Source organism: Melopsittacus undulatus, chromosome Z (assembly GCF_012275295.1).
Source record: "Melopsittacus undulatus isolate bMelUnd1 chromosome Z, bMelUnd1.mat.Z, whole genome shotgun sequence".
In the NCBI taxonomy this organism is placed as follows: domain Eukaryota; kingdom Metazoa; phylum Chordata; class Aves; order Psittaciformes; family Psittaculidae; genus Melopsittacus; species Melopsittacus undulatus.
This window is the reverse complement of record NC_047557.1, coordinates 47,987,217-48,010,802: the sequence shown is the minus strand read 5'-3', so window position 1 is coordinate 48,010,802 and position 23,586 is coordinate 47,987,217. Positions and strand designations below refer to the sequence as shown.

General features: G+C 37.4%; 1 protein-coding gene across 1 annotated transcript in view; it reads left to right on the top strand.

Moving 5' to 3' along the window:
• ROR2 (receptor tyrosine kinase like orphan receptor 2) overlaps window positions 1–23,586 on the top strand; it is a 155,444-nt gene that overhangs the window by 77,730 nt on the left and 54,128 nt on the right. The window contains exon 2 of the mRNA XM_005154906.2: window positions 19,891–19,968. Within this exon, the coding sequence (XP_005154963.2) occupies window positions 19,891–19,968 (78 nt within the window). The remainder of the gene's footprint in view (window positions 1–19,890; window positions 19,969–23,586) is intronic.

The following is a 23,586-nucleotide window of genomic DNA, read 5'->3' as shown; positions in this document are numbered from 1 at the left end:
ACCATGTAGCACTTACCCTTTTCTGTGGTTTTGGTTGTGTCACTGTCAGTCTGGTCTCAGAAACTGACTGGCGAAACTTTGTGTTGGTTTATGTATCCATGTGCTACCAGGAGGCTGAATGACTTTACAGAATTAAATAGCAAGCTGTTCTTTCAAAAACAGTAGTTAATGAAATGACTCAGCCTGGTGCTTCACAGTACTTTACAGCTGCAACAAATGACTTGCAGCTAATAGTTTTTCCCAGATATTAAGAAATTAAAAAGCTCCAGGAAGAGGATTAGCCATCTGACATTTAATTATTCTTGTAGTTAAAAAGTGCTTTACCCAAACATCTTTCATTCTTGCCTGTAAATTAAGCTGTTAGGTATTCTTCTAAAAAAATAAACTTAATACTAGTACTCATGCAGATTCAATCTTTTTAGCCTGGGATTAAAAATAAAGAAATGGACCACTTCAGATTAGGGACCACCCTGGAGCACAGTAGTTGTGTACTTGTAGTATCTCTTATCCCTCAAGGGGTTTCTAATTGGGACCACCAAATTATATTTCAAATGCCATAGATTATTTTCCTTTTTAACGCTTTCTTTCATAGGTCTTCTGAAGACCTTTTCAAGACTTGGGTTACTTTTGCCTTCCCTTCTCTGATCTGTGAGAGTGAGATTAGAATAGCAGAGGCTACTGAGGCCAAAACTGGTTGTTTAGGTGATATGGTTAAAAGAGTTTATGGTTATTCTGTACATGTGGGTAAGGTGTTTTGCTGAGAAGTTCATTTACCAGCTGACTTCCTGTATTTCCCCTCTGAGACATCTTTTCTTTCCACACATATACCACTACATTGAAGCTTTTCTCCTACAGTCTACAGTCCTACAGTCCTACAGCAGTGCCTCCATATCCAAGCTCTCTATTCCCTTCTTAAGACTCCTCCAGGCTTCCTTAGGTTCCCTGCTTCCCCAGGTTCCCTGCTCCCCCTTTGCCCTCCTGTCTTTCTTTTCATTCACCTCCATATGCAAGTTCTCCCCTTTGTTGTTTGGTTTGCCAGAGCGAATTTGTGTTATATGCTGCTTGGCAAGGGGTTTAGATGATCAGGCAGGTATGGACCTTACAGATGGAGAATATACCCTTCCTCACTCACCAGCCAATTCCAGTCTCCAGTTAGGAGACTTGCACTCCTTGTGAACCTTAGGCTAAAAACCATAGCCTGCCTCTCAACTGTGATAAGGCAGAATTTTAACTTTGTGGCCTACATGTATTGTAGATCTGAGATGTGTCTTTTTACTTAAAGAAGAAACAGTGAATGGTAGGAGTAAAAAAGATGCCTTTAAATACAGTGTATATTTTTTGTCATTGTTGGCACCTTAGTTTACTTTCTTTGCCAGTATTAATTGTTGTGACAGAGGAGCTGGGGTATCATGTTCCTGCTATCTCATCAAACAAAATACAAATGGCTTTGAAAAAAAACACTGTGCTCTGTGAACAAAAACCATGGTTCTGGAGATAAAAAAATTGAAAATCAGTATTTTGTGGTGATCAGAGCTATTGATGGACTCAATCTTTGGAATAAAAATACTTGCAGTGTGTGTCCACTGAACCCAGGACACTGCTACTCAGAGCTGGGGAATATGGGAATCATCAGTGATTCACAAAGCAAAACTTCACTGTTGTGATTTCTTCCTCTCCTTTATGTCCCGAAGATTGGCCACATCACAGATACTATCTGTGGTCTTGGTCTAATTATGCAAGTCTTTCTCCAAGTCCCCATCCCTGTCTCCCACCACCACTTCTCCATAGCTACTTTCCTTTGCTTCCACAGAAACAGACATACTGTCCCAGGGGCAGGTTATGTGTAAGAGTAAGTTAAGAGTGCAGGTCTGATGTCTTGGCTCATTAAAGAAAATGGAAATCCCATCTCACAAAGGTCATAAATACTCACCTTTGTACTGGATATATGGTCACTGCCAGTGTTTTAGCATGAAACCCTTAACATCCTTTTTACCTGGCTTTTAAGATCTGAAATATGGGATCCAGAGTGCTATTTTATTAACTTTTTGAACTAGTTTTCAGAAAATTACTTGAATTTCTACATTTTTGAGTATCTCTTAAAAGATACATACTTAAAAGATACTGGAGGAACAGGACCGCACAGAGAAAAAAGTCCAAATTAATATCTACTGCTTAATATAGAGTGTCATTCATACAGAGTCCAGGTTTCTAAATTCCTGCAAATAATAATTCTGTTGATGCAGTCAATTTTGAAAAGAAACATGCATCCAGAATGGTGCAGATTAGAGATGCAAGAGTTCCTGGTACTTCTGTGGATGCTGAATCTCTAAGATCAAAAGGCTCCTTATTTGAAAAGGTTTACCCATTTCTGGTTTTGAAGGTCTGCAGAGCTGCAGTCTTGTTTCTAAGCTCAGCTAGGGGAGTGTTTAGTATGTAGGCAATAACTCTTCCATAACATGTCTCCAGAGCTGTTGTTTACATGTGAGCGAATTTACATATTTTTGAAAATGAAAGGAGACTTGCAAATGTACTAATGTCTGTTTATAAATTTAACAATATCAAGCAACATGAGTAGTACATTTGTGGAGTAACTTAATCTACATTGTTTGCTTGCAAAATCTGTTGCAAAAGATTTTAGGGAAAAATATTTTATAATTGTAAAGATTTAACTTACTTTTGTCAATAAATCCTGGTTTTCTTCAGATACATAAAATGCACAACCCACCTCTGCACAAATGCACAATTCCTAAAACTGTTTAAACAGTTATAAATAATGAACCACTCCATTACCAAGAATATAAATAAATGTAGACAAGTAAGGGTTCTCTAGAGCTGAAAGTTTAGGTTATGAAAAAAACTTCGACAGCTGTAATTTGTAGGTCCTTGTAGACTGAGGGGTGTGAGTGATGTAAATGCTAGAAAGTTGACATTTAGTGTATGTCTATTTTGTCATTTTGCCAAAAGGCAGGTCGTCACTGTTATTTTTCTTTACCTGTGTACAGATTTTGAGTAGGGCAACATCTGGCAGAAAAAATCCACAATATACCTTAAGCTTTGAAGTGCTGTAGTCAGTACAGAATGCTCTGCCGCATGATGGGTGATGAGTCAACATTTTAGAGGAGTGTGGTCATAAACATATTTTCCCTGGGTAAAACTAAGAAGGAAGAATAGGAGAGCAAAAAGTATTAATTGAAGTTTATTTCTTCACATGTTAAGATCTAAAGCTACGTTAATAGCAAAAGCTAGTTGAGTCAGAAGTGTGCATCTAGTTAAATCATAATCTAAAAGTCTTATGCTTAGCTGGTTGAAGAGATATAAGACCCGAGTATCTGAGCCTGTAAGACTCTGTGTCTAAAATGTACATGGAAGCAGCTCAGTTCTCCCCTCTACCCTAAAGTAACCACACACCTGTGAACCATGGTGAACCACCGTGGAAAATGGCTTAACCAAAGACTCAGAAGTTTGGTCAGTTTTGTTGAGAACATAACTTTTTAAGACCTAACTTTAAGCCAGCAAATTTAAGTACTTCTGTTAGGGTTATTGCAAATCCTTTGGTTTAAATTGGTAAAGTGAAAGCATGAGGAAAGTTAAAAACTTTTCTGGGGTGGGGGAAGAGAAGGGGGAGACAGACGGAGGGAGGAAAAGATGGATGAAGAGAGGGCAGACTGACCATGAGCACACCAAGGTGAAATGTATACTTGGTCCTGGGAATTCTTTAAATAAACAGAATTGTTCATATTTTATGGCTCCTGTCCAGAATATTTACAGAAACACTGTAGTCTGTGCTGTCAGTTATTCTGAGAATGACTACAAAAGCAATCATAAACTACCCACGTGCTGTGTTACTGAGTGAAGGTATAGAATTAAAGCAGTATGCTCTTCTTAGCTGCCTGTTTTGAAACAGAAGAGAATCTCTTTGTTCACAAGGATGCTCTTTCTTTTTCCCCCCATAAATGTGCCTCTTTTTTATTGTTGTTTTTAGACTACCTGTTTTGATTAGACTGCAGAATCTTCACTTTGTTGCAATACAATAGTGACATGTTTCACAGCAAACAACTCTGCTGTTACTGAACAGACTGTTAAACCATCTTTGTCAGGGTAGGGATAGCCACCCAAGCATTCACCCTTTTAAGAAAACAATAGCTATGTGAAGGAAATGCATATGAGCAGAAAACAAGTTTATTGATAGCTCTATTCATTCTAGTGGTATCAGGGATTTTGAAAGTGCTTGTGAACAGTAAGTAGCAGCTTCAGAGCCTATTTGCATAAGCAGTGGTCAGTGGTAACCCGTTTGACTCCTCATTCCCAGCTACAGCAAACCTTATAGTACACACAGAAGAGACAAAGCTGGCTGATGGAGTTTATCTCCCTTACATCTGCTGTTGGAAAGCTTTCTGCTGGCTACCTGGGGGATTTGCAGCTCCAGGGAGCAGGGGTGGAAGGAGCCAAGAAGTATGCCCATCGTATTGCTGCCCTGCTGCACTTCACGGGCAGCAGCTCTATAACTTCAGGCTTTCTTTACTGCCTTTGGGATGTGAAGCACATACGGCACATGTATGTACGGCACCTTCTAAGGAGCTGATTGGGGGAATTATTTTCACTATCAGAATTTCTTAATTATTTCTATTGCATAATAAAGATAATGTCTAATGACCTTAGCTGTAGCTAGGGGGACACAAGTACAAACAGGAAACAAAGCGTTTTTATCTTTACCTAATAGAAATCAAGACTTAAAGGTGAAAAGATGGCAGAGACAAGAATTAGTATACCAGGTTTCCTGACAAACTGCAGCTTGACATGAATGAATGGACTCTAATTGATGACCCAATTCTCACCATGAATAAAAGAAAAAAGCATTTACTGACTTAAACATTTAAAAACGTGATGGATTTCTTGGGTGTAGCAACTGCTTTCTGGTAATCTAATAAAAAAATACATTTTCAAATGCGTGGAATTTTTAACTGTGTATGTCTTGATCACTTCTGCCCGACAATGTTTGGGAGACAGTATGAATACAAGTGTTTAAACTGTCTTATTTTTGAAAACTTTGCAATTTGAAGGAATTTTTTTTTTTGCCTAGTACATCTTTTTCTAGGTGGATGTGACTTTTTGAATTTCGAAGGACTTATCACTTGTAAAGCTAACACAAAATTATATTCTCCCATCCTAAAGATATGTTTCTGTAGGCCCATTACACAGGATATAGCAAAGAATTGACACATGAAATTTTGACACGTGCCTGCTTGTTTCTGTCCTTGAGTCCTGTAATTGTCTTCAGATCAATTATGCACAAGTTTTACCCTTGAAAGGATTTCCCACAAATAAAATATAAGAAATTTTCACAAAACTGTAGTATCTAATATTATGAAAAAAGCCAAGATAATGCTGAATTTTAAGAATTTCAGTCCTGTTTGTACTGAATTATAGGTTAGTCTCCAGATGCCCTCCAAGGAAGTCTAAATTTTGTTCAGGCTTTTTTATACTCCATTGACAGAAGAGGGATGGGTAATAATTACAGCCTGTGTTACTACTGCTCTTTTCCAACCTGTGCTCAGTCTCCCACAGCTCTTTCTCTCAAAAACTTTAGCTAAAAAGTCTGTGGGGGAAAATATCAACATAAAGGCTTCACCTTACTTTATTATTTTTTGTTAAAGAGTACTGCACCTAAGCATCTTCTTTTGAGTGCTTAGTCACTGCAATGAGGGAAAACTACAGAAATTGAGTCATACTTGCATCTTATAGAAAATTATTTTGATCAATATACCTTGTTAAGCACACTTTGCAGTGAACTGATATAACTGGATCTTATCCTAACCTAACTAGCACTTTGAGTTTGGAGTTTGGTATTGAGTATTAAATTCTTTACTAGAAAAGCAAAATGCCTATTAAAGCATTTTGTTCTTGATTTGCTTGTTGTCATTGTACTGGAGCTCTTTAATAGCATTGTCATGAATTTCTTTAAAAAAACCCGTAAGAAATTCAAAGTATAGCGATCAGAATGCAATAAATCAGAATGTGATATAGCCTTTTGTAGTAACTAAAGCAGCAAGCCTCAAATTTTGCCGTAAATTTTAAGTCCACAAAGAATTACCATTTTATGACTCAGGCCAATAAGGTCACTTCAAATCTGCTTAAAAACCTCGTTACAGTAACATAATACAGTATATGTGTCGCGTTTTCTGTTTATAAAGCAGTTTCACAAAGTCCTGCCAAATCAAGTGACAGAAAGTTTGCTGTAGCCTTTGTCTCAGGGAAAGTGATGGGTAGAAAGGTGGATTATGGTAAGTACCTCTGTGACTACTAGAAGTTGAGTTTCTGTGCTGTGGCAAGGATATGTGTTCTTCAAAGCTGACATTTGGAGTCTTTTTCAACATCATTTAATTTTACTTTTGCTATATTGTAGACCTTTTCCTGGAAAGGGATTTATGCCAAATAAGGACTCCATCTGTTACTGTTCTTTCCTCAGGCTCCTGTTAGCAGTTGTAAGCATGCAAGACCTCCAATGCCAGATACTCAATTCTGATTTCTCTTTCAATTTCTGGAAATGTAGATTCTTTTACAGGTTCTGGAGAGAGTGGTTGGGTTTTTCTATACTTACTTTTGTGCAGAAAAGGAGAAAAATAAAAGGGAGAAATTTGTATATGTAGTACAGCCTGTAGTATTTTTTCTATATGCGCAATAATTTTTTTTCTATTCATTGATTGTATTTAGATTGATATGTCTTGTTTGTGTGTTCAAGTTTATCACTGCTTCTTTCTGTTACAAAGAATGATATATATTGTGTCAGTGAGGCAAAGATGAGAAAAAATTGAGTTAATTTACTTTACCCTAGAAGTTTCAGATATGAACTTCATTAACCTAGGAGTCAAATTAATAGACTTTTCTTATTATATTTTTCTTCTGAAAAGTAATACTAGCAAAAATGATGTCTCTGCCACATTACGAAGTCAAGAGATACTCTTGGACAGCCAAGTAACTGAGCAGAGCACTTAATAACCTATTATCTGTACAGTACTTTCTTTATCAAACAAGTGAGGTTAGGTATTTCAGATTAATATGTACAAGACAGAATACAGAGACAGAGCAGAGCAAAACAGACTAGCCAAAAGTGACAAGGTCGAGGGCAATATATCAATCGGTTGGCTTTCTGGGTCACAGTAGTTATAAATATTTGAGAAGCCATTCCAGGAGTAATACAAAGTTCTTTGTTTTGGTTTAGATCTTTGGCCAGATCTTATCTACGTTTGTAGAGCTAGACTGTAAATCACCAGTTCTCTTTCATCTTGGCTGCTTTGTAAAAAAACTAAGAGGCAGTAAGTAGTGGATTTAGTGGAAGATCCAAAGCAGCTTTTTCCCAGTGTATTCTTTATTTCCAGTCTAGCCATAGGGTTAGAACTGAAACTGAAGCACATGCAAATAATCACTCCAGTCTTTTCAAAGATGCATTTCTTAAGTGCATTAGCTACCCACCACAGCAGGTAGCTAATGTTTAGGTTGTGGTTAGCATCTCACTTGGTTCTTTGAACAGAATTCCCTAAGTATTTTCCCACAGCATGGAAACATGCATACATACCAGAGAAAATAACCTCTCATACTTTTAGGAAGACAGTAACTTCTACCTAATGCGGGTTCTCTGCCAAGATTTAAAAGTTGGCTTTAGCTGAATTTTATTTCAGAACACGTAGATTCTCCCAAAATTCCCTGTCATGCTCCAAAAGAGGAAGAAACAGCTGGATGCTCACAAAAACAAACCAACAAATCCCCTCCCCCCCAAAAAAAACACACAAAGCCCAAACCAAAACATTGTAAATAACAAATATTTATAAAGCTAAGTATGTGCTGAGAAATTAATGCCTGATAGTACTAGAGAAGAAAAAGCTCTGTTTCTCTGAAACTAGTGGCAGATGTAACAAACTTTCCTTGTCTTTAAACTGGTCAGTGATGATCTATCATGATACCAGTCTCTGTGACTTATAGCAATGACAGCTATTGGCTGATAGTTTTTATGTTAGTTGTTTGTCATGTAAATATTATTTACTATAAATGAGGCTGAGGCTCAGGCAACCATCAGATAGCTATCGTTATTGCTGTGAAGCTTTGTCAGGTTAAACTCAAGCAAATGAGCTTATTTCAAAACAGAAGATCTATGCTTTTGATGGAAGACAAACTGTTGGCTTTCTTTTAATGTTGCCTACTGTTGGCACAAAATGGTCAGATGAGTGAAAAGAAACACTCTACTTTGAAGTCATCTTGCCAATTGCCTTGTAGTGTTGTTTCCCTCTTCCACGCTGCTTGACTGGGCATGCTGCTGTCACTCCTACAGCCTGGCTCCTTTTGAGCTTGACTGAGCCCCTCATCTGTCCATGCTGAGCTGAAACTGCCATCTTTTCCATTTCTGACAGGTCCTTCTCTGAATCAGCTGGTGTGCCAAATACTGCAGACCACAGCCTATGCAGTAACACAGAACAAGCTGGTAATTATCTGATGGGCTCTGTACCAGCCAGACCTGGGAAATTCATGTAGTGCAAGGAAAGTGGTTTAACTACATATGCAAGCAAGAATGGAAAGATTTTATTCTACTTCCTTTTAATACCAGCAGAAACTAGTTAGTGTTTTAGAATGTACCCAGTACAGAGAATAAAGAGCATTTGCAGTTAAGAAGTTCCCCGTTAAGCTTAGTAATTTTCTGTCTTTCCATTGCACCGTAAGTGACAATGATGCATGTGTTGCTTCCATGGATATCATACAACATGGAACACTTCTGTTGAATCTTCATTATCAACAAAAGTCTTAGATTCTATTAGATATACTTAGATCACATACAAAAATCATGTAGTTTCTTGATGTTATTCTGTGTTGTAGTGACTGCTTTGATTGTTGTGTATATTCTGATTCTAGCATCCTCTCCTGCTTATTAGAGTTAGCAGTTTCCTTCTATACTTTGGAGCTAATGCAGTTTTAGAACTGTCCACAGCTAACATAAATGAAGGCAACTGCTTAAATACTTAGAACAATTTATCTGGCAATTGCTCACATTTGCTACAAGTTCATATGTGAGGGCATTTAGATCATCATGGTTGGCTTTTGCTTGCAAAACTTTATGGTAATGTATAACACAAGTAAGTAATACCTGTGCAAATATTTGCTTAAGGATAATGAAAACCACAGCTGTCCACTTTGATTGAGTAAACAGTGGTTGCAAGGGAATGTATCAAATATAAGAGGAACATTTGGATCTGAGCAGAATACCTGCTATGTATATTTTGAAATGTTGAAACATAATAAAATGCATAAAAATGGAATAGAATTATGTCCCAATTTTAATTCTCACTGTAAAGAACATTCTTCCTTAAAACACAATCTGTTTCAATCCCAAAGTTGAGAGATCTGCATTATGGCTCAGAAGTGTTAGGAATGAAGACCAGCACGTTTGGCAGTTGCTTGGAGTAGCTGTTAGCTGTTGGCTTTTGTGTGCTTCACACTTCAGCGTGGAACTAACCAGTTCTCCAGCAGAAAAATGCTGCTGGTTCCACACAGCTTGTTCCACTCCCATATATGATTATGACTGAAATAGTTAACTTACAGATCTGAGTTTTTTGTTGCATTTGTAAAAAATAACAGGCTTTCACTTCAAGTGAGTGCTTTTTTGAAAACACTTCTATGAAAGCTCTGCTGTGGTGTCTGTGACTTTCAGACAAGATATGCTCAATATATATATGAGTAAGAATCTGAGGTCATGACTCAGTGCCATAAGTTAGCCTTGTAATCTAAAATTAAGTTGTGTGTGTTGTTTCTCACTTGTATGTCATGAAAACAGGTGGTTTACAGCCAAAGTTTTTTTGATGGTGTAGAAGAAAATGCACCCATGTTATAAACAAAAAAACCTGTCAGTTCTGCTGTCACAGTAACACGAATATGGGAAAGTCAGTAGTTTGCAAAATAGGAGTTTATACATGCAAGTTTCTGAGCTCTTCAATGGGAAGATGCAGTTGTGAAAGTGTACTGCACTTCACAACAAGTGTTGCCCCTTTGCATCACTATGTCGTTTAGGAATGGCCGTGCTGGCTACTGTCAGTGGGACTATGACCAAGTTTTCTTTCAGTTCTTTCACTGTCCACCCACTGAAAACAGCATGTATCCACATCTGGAAGCACTCTGCTCACTCTGTTTTCCGCCTCAGGGCTCTACTCTCTTATTATTTTTTTTAGGAAGAGTATAAGCAAATAATATCACATCTCTTTTCACACAGCAAAGTGTTTCTTGGCTCTGTTAATTAAAGACAAATAACAAAAAAGACTGTATCAAAGTACACTTATGCATCTGAGCTATTCTCTTGCTCTCCCTTCCTCCCCCCAGCAGCATAGTTAGTTTAAACAAGAGAAATAGAAATTTCTTTCAGAGCAGATAACCATTATGACTTTATTGTACACATTCAGTTGTAATGTAAGAAATCAAACAGATTCTGCAGTACGAAGAAAAAGACTTTTCCTATCTAGACTGGACAAGCAGCTCCTTAGCAGAAATACTGTGTGGTTTAGATATTTAGTCTCAAATGAAGACATATAAATGTTATTAATATTATTTAAATAAATCCAACTGTGAAATGGTGAAAAGTCCATTAAATAGCATCTCTTTTAAACTTTCAGTTAGAATAACTGACTTGCATATTTCAATGGCTAAAATACAGGTCTGGTGTTAGTTTCCTTTACATTCTGACATCCTTTCTTATATTTGTCCTCCATTTTCTACACACACAGGTAAGTGTGCACACCCACATACATTCACACAGTCCTATTTAGTCACCAACAGTATTTGCCCACTGGTGACTTGTCTGTCCGTCGCACCTGCATGCTGAACTACTCAGTCCATACTTGTTCGATGGCTGTCAGTACAAGCTGCACTGTCAGTGGGGAAGAGACATTACTTTATATAGATTATAACTGGTTACTCATAGTAATGAGGCTTTTCAGTAGAAAATTAAGAATTTTAAACACTTGATCTATAAACCAAGATAAGTTTTTTTAAAAATACCCTCTTTAAAAATTTAATCCAGTGTATTTAACTTTATGCCAACTGATCATCAGCAAAACCTAGAATAAGAAATAATTTTGACTAGTGAGGAGCTGCTTCTCTTTGAACACAGTATTTGGTGTTGCTTATTAGCAGCATAACTTGTAAAATCATGTTCTAATATGACTTAGTGGAGACAAATCTCCAGTGAGCAGGTAAACACCAGATAGCCAGAAGCTTACTTTTGTATCTTCTTGGGTCTTAAAAAAAAAAAAAAAAGTGATGCTTGGTGATAGGAAAGAACATGAGCATCTGTTTAATTATTGTATTTAGGGATGAATATCATCTTATAATTGACTCATTTGCCAGCCTTTGCTTCTTAATATATTGATAACACAGACCTCCTGCCTAGGTGTTCAGGGTTCTCAAATCAGTGTTTTATGTCAGGCACTGGGTTTCAGAATTAATTATTCATTGGTATACACTGTATCCTTTCTGTCTGAAGGATGGCTATAATACTTACCCATAAGTACTATTACAATTCAGAAAGTGCTTTTAATATGAGTGTGTTATTTATGCTCACTATTTTCCAGAGAGTGGCATAGCTGACTGTACCAGCCTGCTTTCCAAGACTGGAGCTGCAATTCCTTGTTACGAAATACAGCTAGAGAGTAAAATCCAAACAAAATGTAGCAAGGTGTTTTGGTTTTTTTTTTTTCACACTTACAGTAGTTCCTCTACCAGTTGTTGTTCACCCCATCAAAATAACCATTACGATAGGTAATAGCAGTTTCTACTATATTCTGTTATGCTCAGTTGTAATCTGCATTGTTTTTATATTGCCACCTAGACTGAGGGAGATTAATGTATTATTTTGTTTCAAATGCAGGAAAGCATGTAAAAGTGTGCCTAAAAATAAGCCCATTTTCTGTGTCTGTCTCACTAGGAATGTTTTTCTGAATGGGAGTCTTAAAAGTTTCAGCCTAAGGCTGTGAACAGGACTGGCATTTTTGGATTCTAAATTATTTTTCAGAAAAAAAATAAAGTGCTGTGAAAATCGTTGTTTATCCCAGTTGATGGAGTGTTATACTCATAAATCATGATTATTTTCAGCCTTTTGGTTGAGACTATTTTGTTTTCACAGCCAGAAGCAGTAAAATAATCAATCATAATGCCATGGATAATTATCATGTTGCTTGGTGTTCTTTGAGCTACTGCAGGTGTGTTCAGTTGTGTTTAAACTGTGATTTTACAGCTGAGGTGCTGAAGAGCTTTGGAATGTACCCACAATTGTTTTACTTTTTTTTTTTTTTTTACTTTCTTTTAAATGTCCCCTTTTTAACATAATGCATTACTAACAAATATGATTTATTACGAAATCCAGAATTACGGTGTTTTTATTACAGTTTGAGGCTTTTATATACTCATTGGTTGACTTGAACTGCCTAACATACAGTTATACAGAAAAACTATGTGATAGCTGGTAGACTCAGTTTCATTGTTGCTAAATTGGAAATGATATTGAAATGCATTTGTGGTTTAAAAACCCTCAAATATTTCATGCTGTAAATACTGTGGAGTTCATTCTTCTTTATTAAACATTCAGAACAGTTTTACTGGCATAATTACATCTTAATTTGTTTCCAAGTAGTCCTTTAATTTTTACTTTTCCACACTAGAAGCAAAGCTAGTGATCTGCAGTGACCATAGGGTTTCTCTGCCACATTGTGCAGGAATAAGTTTAAAGTCTAGAATTCCATTATCAGTTAAAAGTGGCAAAAATCACCACAGTCATCAAAAAACTCCCTCCTTTTCTCTACCCCTGCTTCTTGCTTCCATGCTGCTCCCTTGCTTCTGCTGACTCAAATGCTATAAAGGCAGCTGCACTGGGAACCACATCAGGGAGCTAACTCTTCCCCCTCTCAGCCCCTGGGCAACCCAGGTATGAGAGATTACGGGATACTTACTGCAGACATGATATTTGGATGCCCACATGCTTTGAAAATCCTGGTAGACATCTGTCTGCATCTTTTGGCATCACATGCTTTTAGCAGTCTGGCCTAAGGTGACTTGGCCAGGACTTTGCAGGAAGTCCTAAGCATTGAAAATAGAATTTGGATATTTATTTGTGCAGGTTGGGTTCCTATTTAATAATTCCCATTCTGTGTTGTAAAATAAGAGGAGATGAACTTTATTGTAACTTTATCAAAAAAGTGTTTGGGCTATGAATTAATAGGCTCATTTGTAATCTAAGGCATATGATCTTCAGAACTTGGTTGTGCACTAAAACTGCTGACTTAAAATGAGTATCTTCTTTTCCATGGGTGCTGTCTGATTTACTTCAGTGTTGTAGCAGCTGTTAAGGGTTAATAAGGGTTTCTCTGTGAATGAAATCTAGATAAATCTCTGTGTTTTGTTTGTCTCACTAAAATCTCTAAACTCTCATTTTAAGTAGCATATATGATTTGCAAGAGGAAGAATCTAAGTTATTTCATAGCTAAGCTCGACGATAGTTGTATTATGAAGGGGTAAAGACTGACAGTACAATTGAAAATGCAGCTGTGTGGTTAATGTAAAATATGCATTAACAATATGAGACATTAAAATAAATCAAAGTATTCATTGAAGTCTGTGTTTGAATCCCTGGTAATAATATTTTAAATGACTTCTCTGATTTTATTCTTTTCACACTGACTTCATAGTACTTGGTGAGGCACCTGGTTGGTGATTAAGAAGATAAACTGCATCTTCAGTTTACTTTTTCCTGTTTTGAAGGTTCATTGCAGCTCTGTGTGGAAATCAGGAATCATTTCTTCTCTGAAATTTTGTGCTGGTTGCCAGCTGATTTTTTTTTACTATGTTTACAGTGGTTTAGTGGTAGGTTACAAAGGATTGTTTTAATTTACAAAATCAAATTACAAAGTTCCTGCTGGAGCCTCATGAAGTCTATGAGGCAGCTTTTTTGTTATCAACTAGTCTATCTTAGATCACTCTGTGAACACACACATTCACAGTAGCAGAGATTAATGCAATATGCAGATTCTCTTTTTATGTATTTAACTGACAAAAGGATGTTAAAGTATAGGATTTTGAATTTCTATTAAGATTTTTTTTAGAAATTACATGCTTTAACATGCGTGTGTGTTTGGAATTTTATTTTAAATCAATGATAAATTGTCAGTTCAAAATAATGAAACCCTTTTCATTGCTACAGATCATAAACCTCAGATCTGCCTTCATCCCCTAGTGTAGTTCCCACATACTGCAACAGAGTGGTTTTCTGAATACTTACTGAAATTGAGCCATTTCAATGTAGCTTTACTTTTCCAAGGTAAAACAGAAAAAAACCCGCAACAACTAAAAAGGGTAAAATTCACACTAATGGAACAAGAGATTTGCTTAAATAAGGAATGCTTATGAATTGCAGGAATTTATTCTGTACAACTCAGCTCTGGCTCTTGTAAAAGGTTTCTTGTCTGTGTTTTCTACCAGCTTTCTGAAGGTTCTGTGATTTGCAGGCTGGCTTTGGTTTTACTTTAAATATGCTTATTTAATGTTATTTTGATGTTATAACAGAGCAGGCTTAGAAAAGCATACTTGGTTTCTAATGGTCTCATAGTGAGAGCTATTTATTACTATGAACTTAAAGTAATTTTAAAGAATTTCAGATGGCTAAAGAATAAATTTTAACTAACTAGTTAACATACTATCCTGTGAATAATATGCTTTGCAAGCTGATAGTAAACTAAGTGCCTATTTTTTCAGACCTCATATTTGTCTGAGTAGAGCTATGACAAAAAGTGCAGGTTACTTCCCCCACCTTCAGCTATTTTTATGTGAAGCTGCAGCAGTTGAGCAACGTGTGCTGTGGAGGTCCTAATCTGCCATCACTATGAAAGGGGGGCACTGATTTTATGCTACAAACTGCATCTTTTGTAGACTATTCACCACCCTTTACAGGTCTGCCAAGCCCACTCTGCAAGTGGTTGCCAGGGGCTGCAGATGTTGGAAAAGAGAAATTTCAATGAAAGGCCCTGATTCAGCAACCCAAGCAGCTTGCTTCCCCCAGCCAAAGTAATCAGATTGGCAGCTGAATCAACGGGTACAGTGGGCCCTTTGTTTGGGAGCTCCAGAGGTTAGTAATTGACAGAAGGTCAACAAAGTTTTATGAAGAAAAGAACAGAATATTAGAGGATATTAGGCTGAAGAAAGAGAGTTTGGTAGTTTTATGTTGTTGGAAGAAAGTTAGGATCTGAGTCAAGGGTTGCAGTCACAGGAAGCAAAAGTTGCATATTGCTGTTTAAACGTGAAAATAGTTTCAGCTCCAGAAACAGTATTATTGTTCAGTGGAAGGAACAACTGAACAAAAATCTGCAGTTTTCCTAATGGTAGTTGTATACAATTGTTGGTGTTGAAGGATTTATTTATGAATTTTACGTATAATGCTATAAGGATGATTGTTTTTCTCATAGCATCATAAGACAGAAAAAATCTTAAGCTGTCCTGTTCACCTTGGGAGAAGAAGTATTAGCTGTATCTGTGTCGTGTCATATGCCATATGCCTATGAAATAGCATATGTCATATGCAATACATGCAGTCTGCCACCCTGGAAAATTTCATTCACTGAGACCTGTACGTTTGAAATATGCTAGCTCTCAGTTCATGCTTAATCTCCTTCAGACTAAGCGTGGGTAGTAGTAATTTATTTTTTCTTTTTATTGGACATGTTTTGTAGACCAGCCTTATGACACTAGTTGTAGTATTTCAGTTTTACCTGTATCCATCTTAAAATGGAATACAAAAAACTGGATAAGGCGCTCCAGGGCCTTACTAGCACTGAGTAGATTGGAAGAATTACTGCTGCTTATGTGTTCCAATATGATATTTGCTATTTTTGCAATAGCTTGAGATTGTTGATGTTTGTTCAATTCTAATCTACACAAGTCAGTCTTGGCTTCTATGCTGATTATTACTCATCTCTCTGCTTTATTTTAAATGCTTAAAAATAATCTCTTTGTTCCATTATTTTCCAGGAATTGAAGTTAAGATGATGGGTCTATAATTCTCTGGCAGTCTTTTTCACCCTTTTTAATAAATAATAGGAAATATTTGTGCAATTTCCCATCTTTTAAGATCTCGTATGTGCTCTGCAAGAATTAAAAAGCAGTTATTAACATTGCATGACATTGCATCAGCCAGCCCTTAACTGCTCTAAATTAATCAGACCCACTTTGGTTGAAAATACCTGAGTTTGTTATTCTCTTCCTGTGTGAGGCTGAGACCTTGGTTTATTCCTGGTATCAATTATGATAACTTCCTCCTTGTGACTGGCTTTTTGATGAAGATTAATGTATTGTTTTGATCTCTGCTTATGGCCATGAGCATTTTGAAATCTGTTTGTTGCAATTACCTCTCAAGTAAGGAATGATCTGTGAACTCATAACCATTTCAGAGGGAAAAATTTAGGTCTTTTATGATGAATAGCATATGCCCTGTGATTTGACACTGTGATCATTTGGGCAATTTATTTTTCAAATGTGTGAAAGACCATTCCTTTCTCAATAACACAGGATGCTTGTTTGTCTATTTTCTTTGTCACTGTTGCCTAAAATGGAGCAATGGGGCTACCTGTGCTGACCTTGTCAGCATATTTTCCTCATATTTTCCTCATATTTTCAGGAGAACTGAATTGACAAAAGAAGTGATAAATTATTTAGATTCTGTTTGGAAAAGGATTTTTTATACTGCTGGTTTTCTTGCTGCAGTTTGCTATATTAAGTCAAAGGAAAAGGATGTATTTTGTACATCAGAAATATAGAACACTGACTTCAAATATGGTTTCTGTTTTGGAGCTGGGATTTTTCTTTAATTGAAGTAACTTCCTTTAATGCCCTGAAAAGTTAAGAAATACTTTTTGTGTTGATGAGCAGTTTAAAAGAGCATCTTTTTTTATTTACAGCATCTTCATTTTACTTGACCATGTGGTTCCTAAAAAGAGGGGTGTTCTTGTGGATCTGAACTGTAGCATATCTGGAAAATACATTGTCCCGTGCTGGCAGTTGGCATTCAGGATGAGTTCTGGTTATGCTGAAGTCTTGTTTGGTCATGCAACATGCAAGGAGGACAGACACTGGTGATCTTTTCTACCTGGCAGTATCGCAGTCAATTAAATTAAAGAACTGGGTGTTCAGAAATAAGCCATGATACATTTAATGTGTAAGCAGAGAACATATGCAAATGAAAAATGCGAGAGTAACCATGGTGGAGCAGATGAGAGATCAGTGCAATCCTGTGTCTTGGCTCCAATGGCAGCAAAAGAAGATGCTCCAGTAAAAATGTAAGAAGAGGTCTATTGTACATAGTACCCTGTGCTGGGTATTTACCTAGCCTCCAGCCATTTTGAGCTCAGAGACTTAGCTGTTTGCACAGGACTTCTATGAATTAGTTCTGCATGGATTTTTCTCCAGTAACTTGTCCAGTCTCACCTGTAACATGTATGAACTCTGCCCACAGCCTAACTACATATTGCTTGAGAAAACTTTACCTTGTTTTAGCTTTGTTTTGAAATGACTTTTTGCTGGTTTTCCCTCATTCTGCTGTTTGCTTTACTGAGAGATTGGTCCATCCTAAGACTCATGCCTCCATAGAACTTTGCTGTTGTTGACTTCAGCCATCTCCTTCCTAGAGTGACAAGACCTGGCAGCTGTACAAAACCTGGTTTATAACTTTAATTATCCTTACTGCTTTTCTCTGAAAGTCTTCCATCTCTTCTGTACATTTTTTGAGGTGAGAGGACCTCAACAGCATGTAATGTGCAGTGGGTAAGACTGTACTTCTTGCCAGCCTGTGCTGATAGTGCGACATGTAAGGTTCAAATATTGAGCATCTTTTCCTACCAGTTTTTAATAACGACTGTGGGTTGGTGTTGTTCTGTCAGCTTGCGGTCTACCTTTTTTTTAACATTGTATGACAATGCTATATTTGTAATAGATAAGCAAAAAAGATGGAACTATCCAATACCTTTGTTGCGCTTAAAATCAGTGTAATGAACAGTTATATTTTTTTCTGCCTTACTGGTCAAGACTGACAGTGAAAGTTTGGCACCTAAAATTACTTGATGGAATTTTCTTATTTTCAAGCAGTAGAGTAACACGTAATGCTGCTAGAAAAATGTACAGGAAGTAGGAAGAATAAAAGCAAAATGGGATACCCTTACTGAAATGTTGACTAAACAAAGTGGGAAAAGGAACATAAGTTAAAAATCAGATAGTACTGCAGAGAGTTGGTGACGGCACTTGATGGAGGGTACATTTGCACTACAGTGAGGGAAATTGGATTAAAAATGACAAAAAGGACTATTGTCTGTTGAGAAAAATATGGATATACTCATGTAAGAAAAAATGTGCAAAGTTATTAGTGCAAAATCAGAAAGACCTAGAGAATACACACTTTTTCCCTTCAAGTTCTTCACAGCAGCGGTGTTTAATTCTGTTTAATCCAAGAGGAAAAGATTTTATTTGGTTGTAGTGACTTGTTTGTCATCTGATCAAAAATCAGTTATGTGTAAAAAACTTCATATTGATAAAAATTTTTCAGTGTTTTAAGTTGTGGTAAAGAAACTTTAGGGTTAAATCTTGGAATTAATAATAAATGTGGTCAAAGTGGAATTTTGCAGATTACAGAAAATATACGTATTTCTTTCATGGAAACAAGTTTAAGTGACAGATCTGATTTGTGTTTAGAAATTCCAAAATACATGAAGGACTTTCAATTTTAAATTTGCTTAGTTATAGAGGCTCTGCTGGTAGGTAGTGTCTATGGTTGGTAATTGTTCTCTGGTAAAGCACATTGGAGATTAAAGCACATGGAGATTGATGTTTTTCCCAGACATAAACACGAGAGTGAATCACACAAAAAAAGTATTGAAACATTTGCAAATCAGCAAATGCTATTGTTTCTTTCCATCTCTGTCTTGAAAAGTTTAAAAATATTAAGAGATAGAGGTCTGGGAAGGAGAGAACCAAGAAAAAGATGTTTCCGTATGTATTTATCTGAGCTTCCAGAGTTTTTCCTTTGTGCATTCCACTAAATGACTGAAGAAATAGAAATAACTATTTTAAAATTGAACATGTGGCATTAACCCAAAAACACCACTCAGAACACAGCCAAGTGTGCCTAAGAATGGGCTCTTATGCATAGTGTTTCATCCTGTGTATATTTTTGGGTTATGATCACCAGAACAAGTAAAGTGCAAGTGCTTGGGGACTAAAAGAACAGGTTTGACTTTTTTTTTCTTATTTTTTTACTCCAGTGTCTCATCTTGGATTTATCTTCCTTGTGGTCAGTAAATGTTGCTGTCCCATTATAAACTTATGCAACATAGGGTAGGTCAAGCAGAAGCAGGAGAACAGAGGTGAACTTGCCTTGCTGACCATTGGTAAAAAATGAGATGTGATGTATCTCTGCTAAAATTTGACGTGTCCCTGTCATGCATTCACCCATTTAGGCTGGATCAAGCAAATCAACAGAAAAGTCAGGCATCGAGTCTGCATCATACTCTCAGGGGTGTGAAGAGACTCTGGGGGGTTGATCTACAATGGCAATTCAAGACGCAACCACCTTGGCCACCCATTTCCACTTCTTCCTCCAGTCTGCAGATGAAGAGTATCATTTCATTGGCCTATGCTGGGAGTAGCAGAATATGTCTGCCCAAGACTTAGTTTTCCAATTTGAAAGACAATGCGTTACCAGGGATATAGCACTGTCTTCACCGTTACTCTAACTGGGGTGTCTGGGAATGAGCACACAACTCATATAGAATCAGTAGTACTGCCTGTACAGCAGGAACTTTAATTCAACAATCTCTCTTTTCTTCCCAGGTGAAATGGAAATTCCAGAAGCAAATGACCCCTTAGGTCATGTGGATGGACTTGAGAGACCAATTCCAACACCTAAAGGTAAAATCATCAATTGTAGTTACTTTTTCTCCATCACCCCCCCCACCTCCCAGGTCCAACTGCTTTCTTGGATCTGAAAATGCACATATTTACTGCATTTTGTGAGTTCAATTACAGTCTGGTATAACTTCCTAAATAAGAACATTTTCAGTGTTCTAACCAAAGAAATACGTTTTGTCACTTGTAGTAATTTTTTTTTATTTTGTGTGGATGTACTGCTATAGTAAAGTCAACACTGATGCTTAGAAAAAAGGTCAATTTTGTTAGCATAAAGAGCTCAGCCTTTTTACCTTATGATTAGCATTCTCAGCAAGATGAACACATGCTAAAGCCTGTGAAGCTCTGGGGTGCTGTTCAGATGCTCTTTCTTGAAGCTTCTACTTCAGAGAACATAAGTTTGAGACTGCATTGGAATATAGTCTCTGTTCTCATAGATATTCGATATCATATTACTAAGTGCTTCATTTGAATGCTATTTAGGTTTCTTACCTTGACTATGCTTCCTAGAAGCTATTTTTTTCAGAATTTTACATTCATTTCTATCCTTTATTAAATAAAAGAAGATGTATTAATGTTTGTGCACCTCTGTGTTGTTACTGATCATCAGTGACACCTGATCATCATGTGTTCTTCCCAGTTGGAAAGAAGACTTGGTGTACTCTTCAGCCCTTTCCACTTCCTGAAGCTCCCAAATTATTTTAGAGGATTAAACTTTGACCTCCTTCATGAGAATATATTTCAGTAACAGTCATTCCTGTCAGCAATACTGTATACTACAGTTGTTTTATTCACTCCACACTCACATACCCACTAATTTTGATGGGAAATGGTCCATGTTTAATCTTTAACTGCATCTGACAAGCTTGTTTACTTGGCAAGTTGGTCCCACTTTATTCTTCTGTTATGGTACAGATTTACAGATTTACAGCTGTACCTGTTAAAGGTACAGATTTAAAAGAAAATGTCTTTTTTCTTATGACATTACTTGATTAAATTCTTGCTGAGGAAGGAGTTACAGTTATTTCTTTTTTTGCAGGGCCACAGGCAATACCTGTCTAAGGAAGTAATTAATCATATCTCAATCATTTCTACATCATAAGGATTTTCTACTTCCTTCAGAAAAAAGAAGAGACCCTTGTTCTCATATGACTGAATGCTACTGCATCAGTTGTTAGTTCCCAAGATGCCTGGTCAGGAAATGGGTCTCATTTTGCTCCAATTTTATTTTTGTGGCTACAAAATTCTCCAGAATAAGCAAAAATCTCTTGGTTGAAATTTTTAATTTCTTTGGTTGGAATGTTAACTTGTGTGTTCCTGTATCATAGTGAGGCAGCAGTTTTTGGTTTTAAAAAAAAATCATTGGACAGTTCTGCTTCAGAGTTTGTGTACACTATTAAGGCCATTAGAAAGGGTTCTTCAGCTTCTTTCACCACATCAACCTTTTTTCCTTCCCTGAAAAATGTTGTTACTCTGTTTTATTTATAACCTCTATTTTTTTTTACTGATTGTAGAATAGACTTCAAACAGGCCTGAAAACAGTAGTAAATGGTCTTTATAAATGCCCAAAGTTAAAGCCACTTTAGAGGTACTAAGTGTATTGGTCACTTTCTGCTCTAAATCCTCCAGAAGTCCTGAAAATTGGTTCTGTCTCCAAAGAAGCAACCAGGTTAAACATTATTATTAATAATGTGCACTTCAAAAAAGCTGCAAGTCTCTTCCTACAAGTGAAGCTAGCCTTCTGATAGTTCATGTGATAAGACCAATACTTGGCTAGGGCTTTGAGCAAAATTTATTTTCCTGTTTCCTTTAAGTGAGCATCTGAATCACCAGAAGAACAAAGCCTCTCAGCCATGTCTCACAGAAAAGCAGAGCAGAACACCGAACATTTACTTAGAGAAGAATTTAGGGCTGCTTTGGAATAAAACCAAAAGATTTGAAGTCAAATCTCCTCACAGTCCTGGGAGTCTTTGCAGAGATGATCCTTTCTTTAACCTTGATTTCACTCATAGAACCACAGAATCATAGAATGTTTAGGGTTGGAAAAGACCTTAAGATAATCTAGTTGCAACCTCCCTGATATGGACAGGGACACCTCATGTTAGACCATGTCATCCAAGGCTCTGTCCAACCTAGTCTTGAACACTAATGGGATCCAGGGATAGAGCATTTACCACTTCTTTGGGCAACCTGTGCCAGTGCCTCACCCCCCCCCCACCCCACAGCATACCAGTCGAGCATTTCTTTGGTATATTTCTGTTTTACAACAAGTACTCAAACAAACTCTTTCTAGCTCCTAAAAAGTCTCTTTCCCCTGTGAAAGAGGCAGAACAGTGTCAGCCCCATGCTCCACTCTGGAAACTTGCTGCCTGGGGGATCTTGTTCTGCTCCCTGCCCACCTTCCCACACTCCAGCTTTTCCTGTTGCTGGGGAAGGATGAAGTTCTCTCTCTCTCTCTCTTTCACTGCAGCAGAAGGTTGGCCAGGACAAGGCCTACAGGGAGCTTTCCTTTCTGAAGCCCAGAAGAGAAAAAGAACATACCTGTTAATCACAAACAAATGCAAGAGGTGTGGCACAAGCTGAAAACAAGCTTTTCTTTGGTGATGATCACTGTTGGTGCATCATCATGGAGAGGTTCACTGCTCTCAGTCTTGTACTCTTTAAGCAAGTCTGGTAAAAGTATTGAAGGGTAAAATACAAACTGCTCATGCACAGATAGGCTGCCAGTAAAATTGTGCTGGCAGTAAAATAAATCTTAGTTGCAGTAAAATAAATAATGCCTGATCATGAGAATGTTGGACTGATGCACCAAAAGAACTGCATAAGGACAACCCGCAACAGCTGAGACATTGAGCTGCTCCAGGCACCTGACTTTCAGTATAGTTGGTCTGGGAACTTACTCTGATTCAAGAGGTATCTACGTAAATCCAGCTTATGACTGGACACTGGCTGCTTTGACTTGACATAAGGTAACCTGTCAGGAATAACGTGCATATTTTCTAAAAGTGATGGCCTTTAATTTACAGTACTGGTGCCTCTCATGTTATCTCTTGTAGTCAGAGTTAAGGTAGCTGCTGCACTTGTCACTAGGGTTGGTGTAGCTGCTGTATTTGGAGTAGGAGTAGCTGTGTTGTCTGTTGCTCTTGTCAGATCCAGAGACATTTTTTCCCCTTTGAAGGTGCTGGACAGTGTTGAACAGGGCTCTGTAAGTGTAAGGCCAAGCCCCAGCACATTGCCATGATTTGCCCTCTCTGGTATGACCAGAATGACAACACATCTCATTTAAGGCAGGTCTCGAGGGTACCTAGAGGCTATTCAAAACCTTCAGGACTCTCAAAAGATGCTGTAAATAGTCTGGTGGGGGAGCTGGGAATGTAAGTGAATGTCTCCTTCATAGGTTGACCACCTGATGAGGACAAAAAAAGTGCATAATTGGTGCAGCCCACTTACTTCATGTAGCGTTGGTTGCATGAAGTGTAGACGAGACCCTGCCTTTGAACATCCAGTCCAACACGGGCAGCCGGGGTGCCAGGAGGAGCTGTGCTTCAGTGCCAATCACTTTCGAAGCAGCTCAAACCCCTTCATAGGCTGCCAGTATCTCTTTCTCAGTTGGGGTATAGC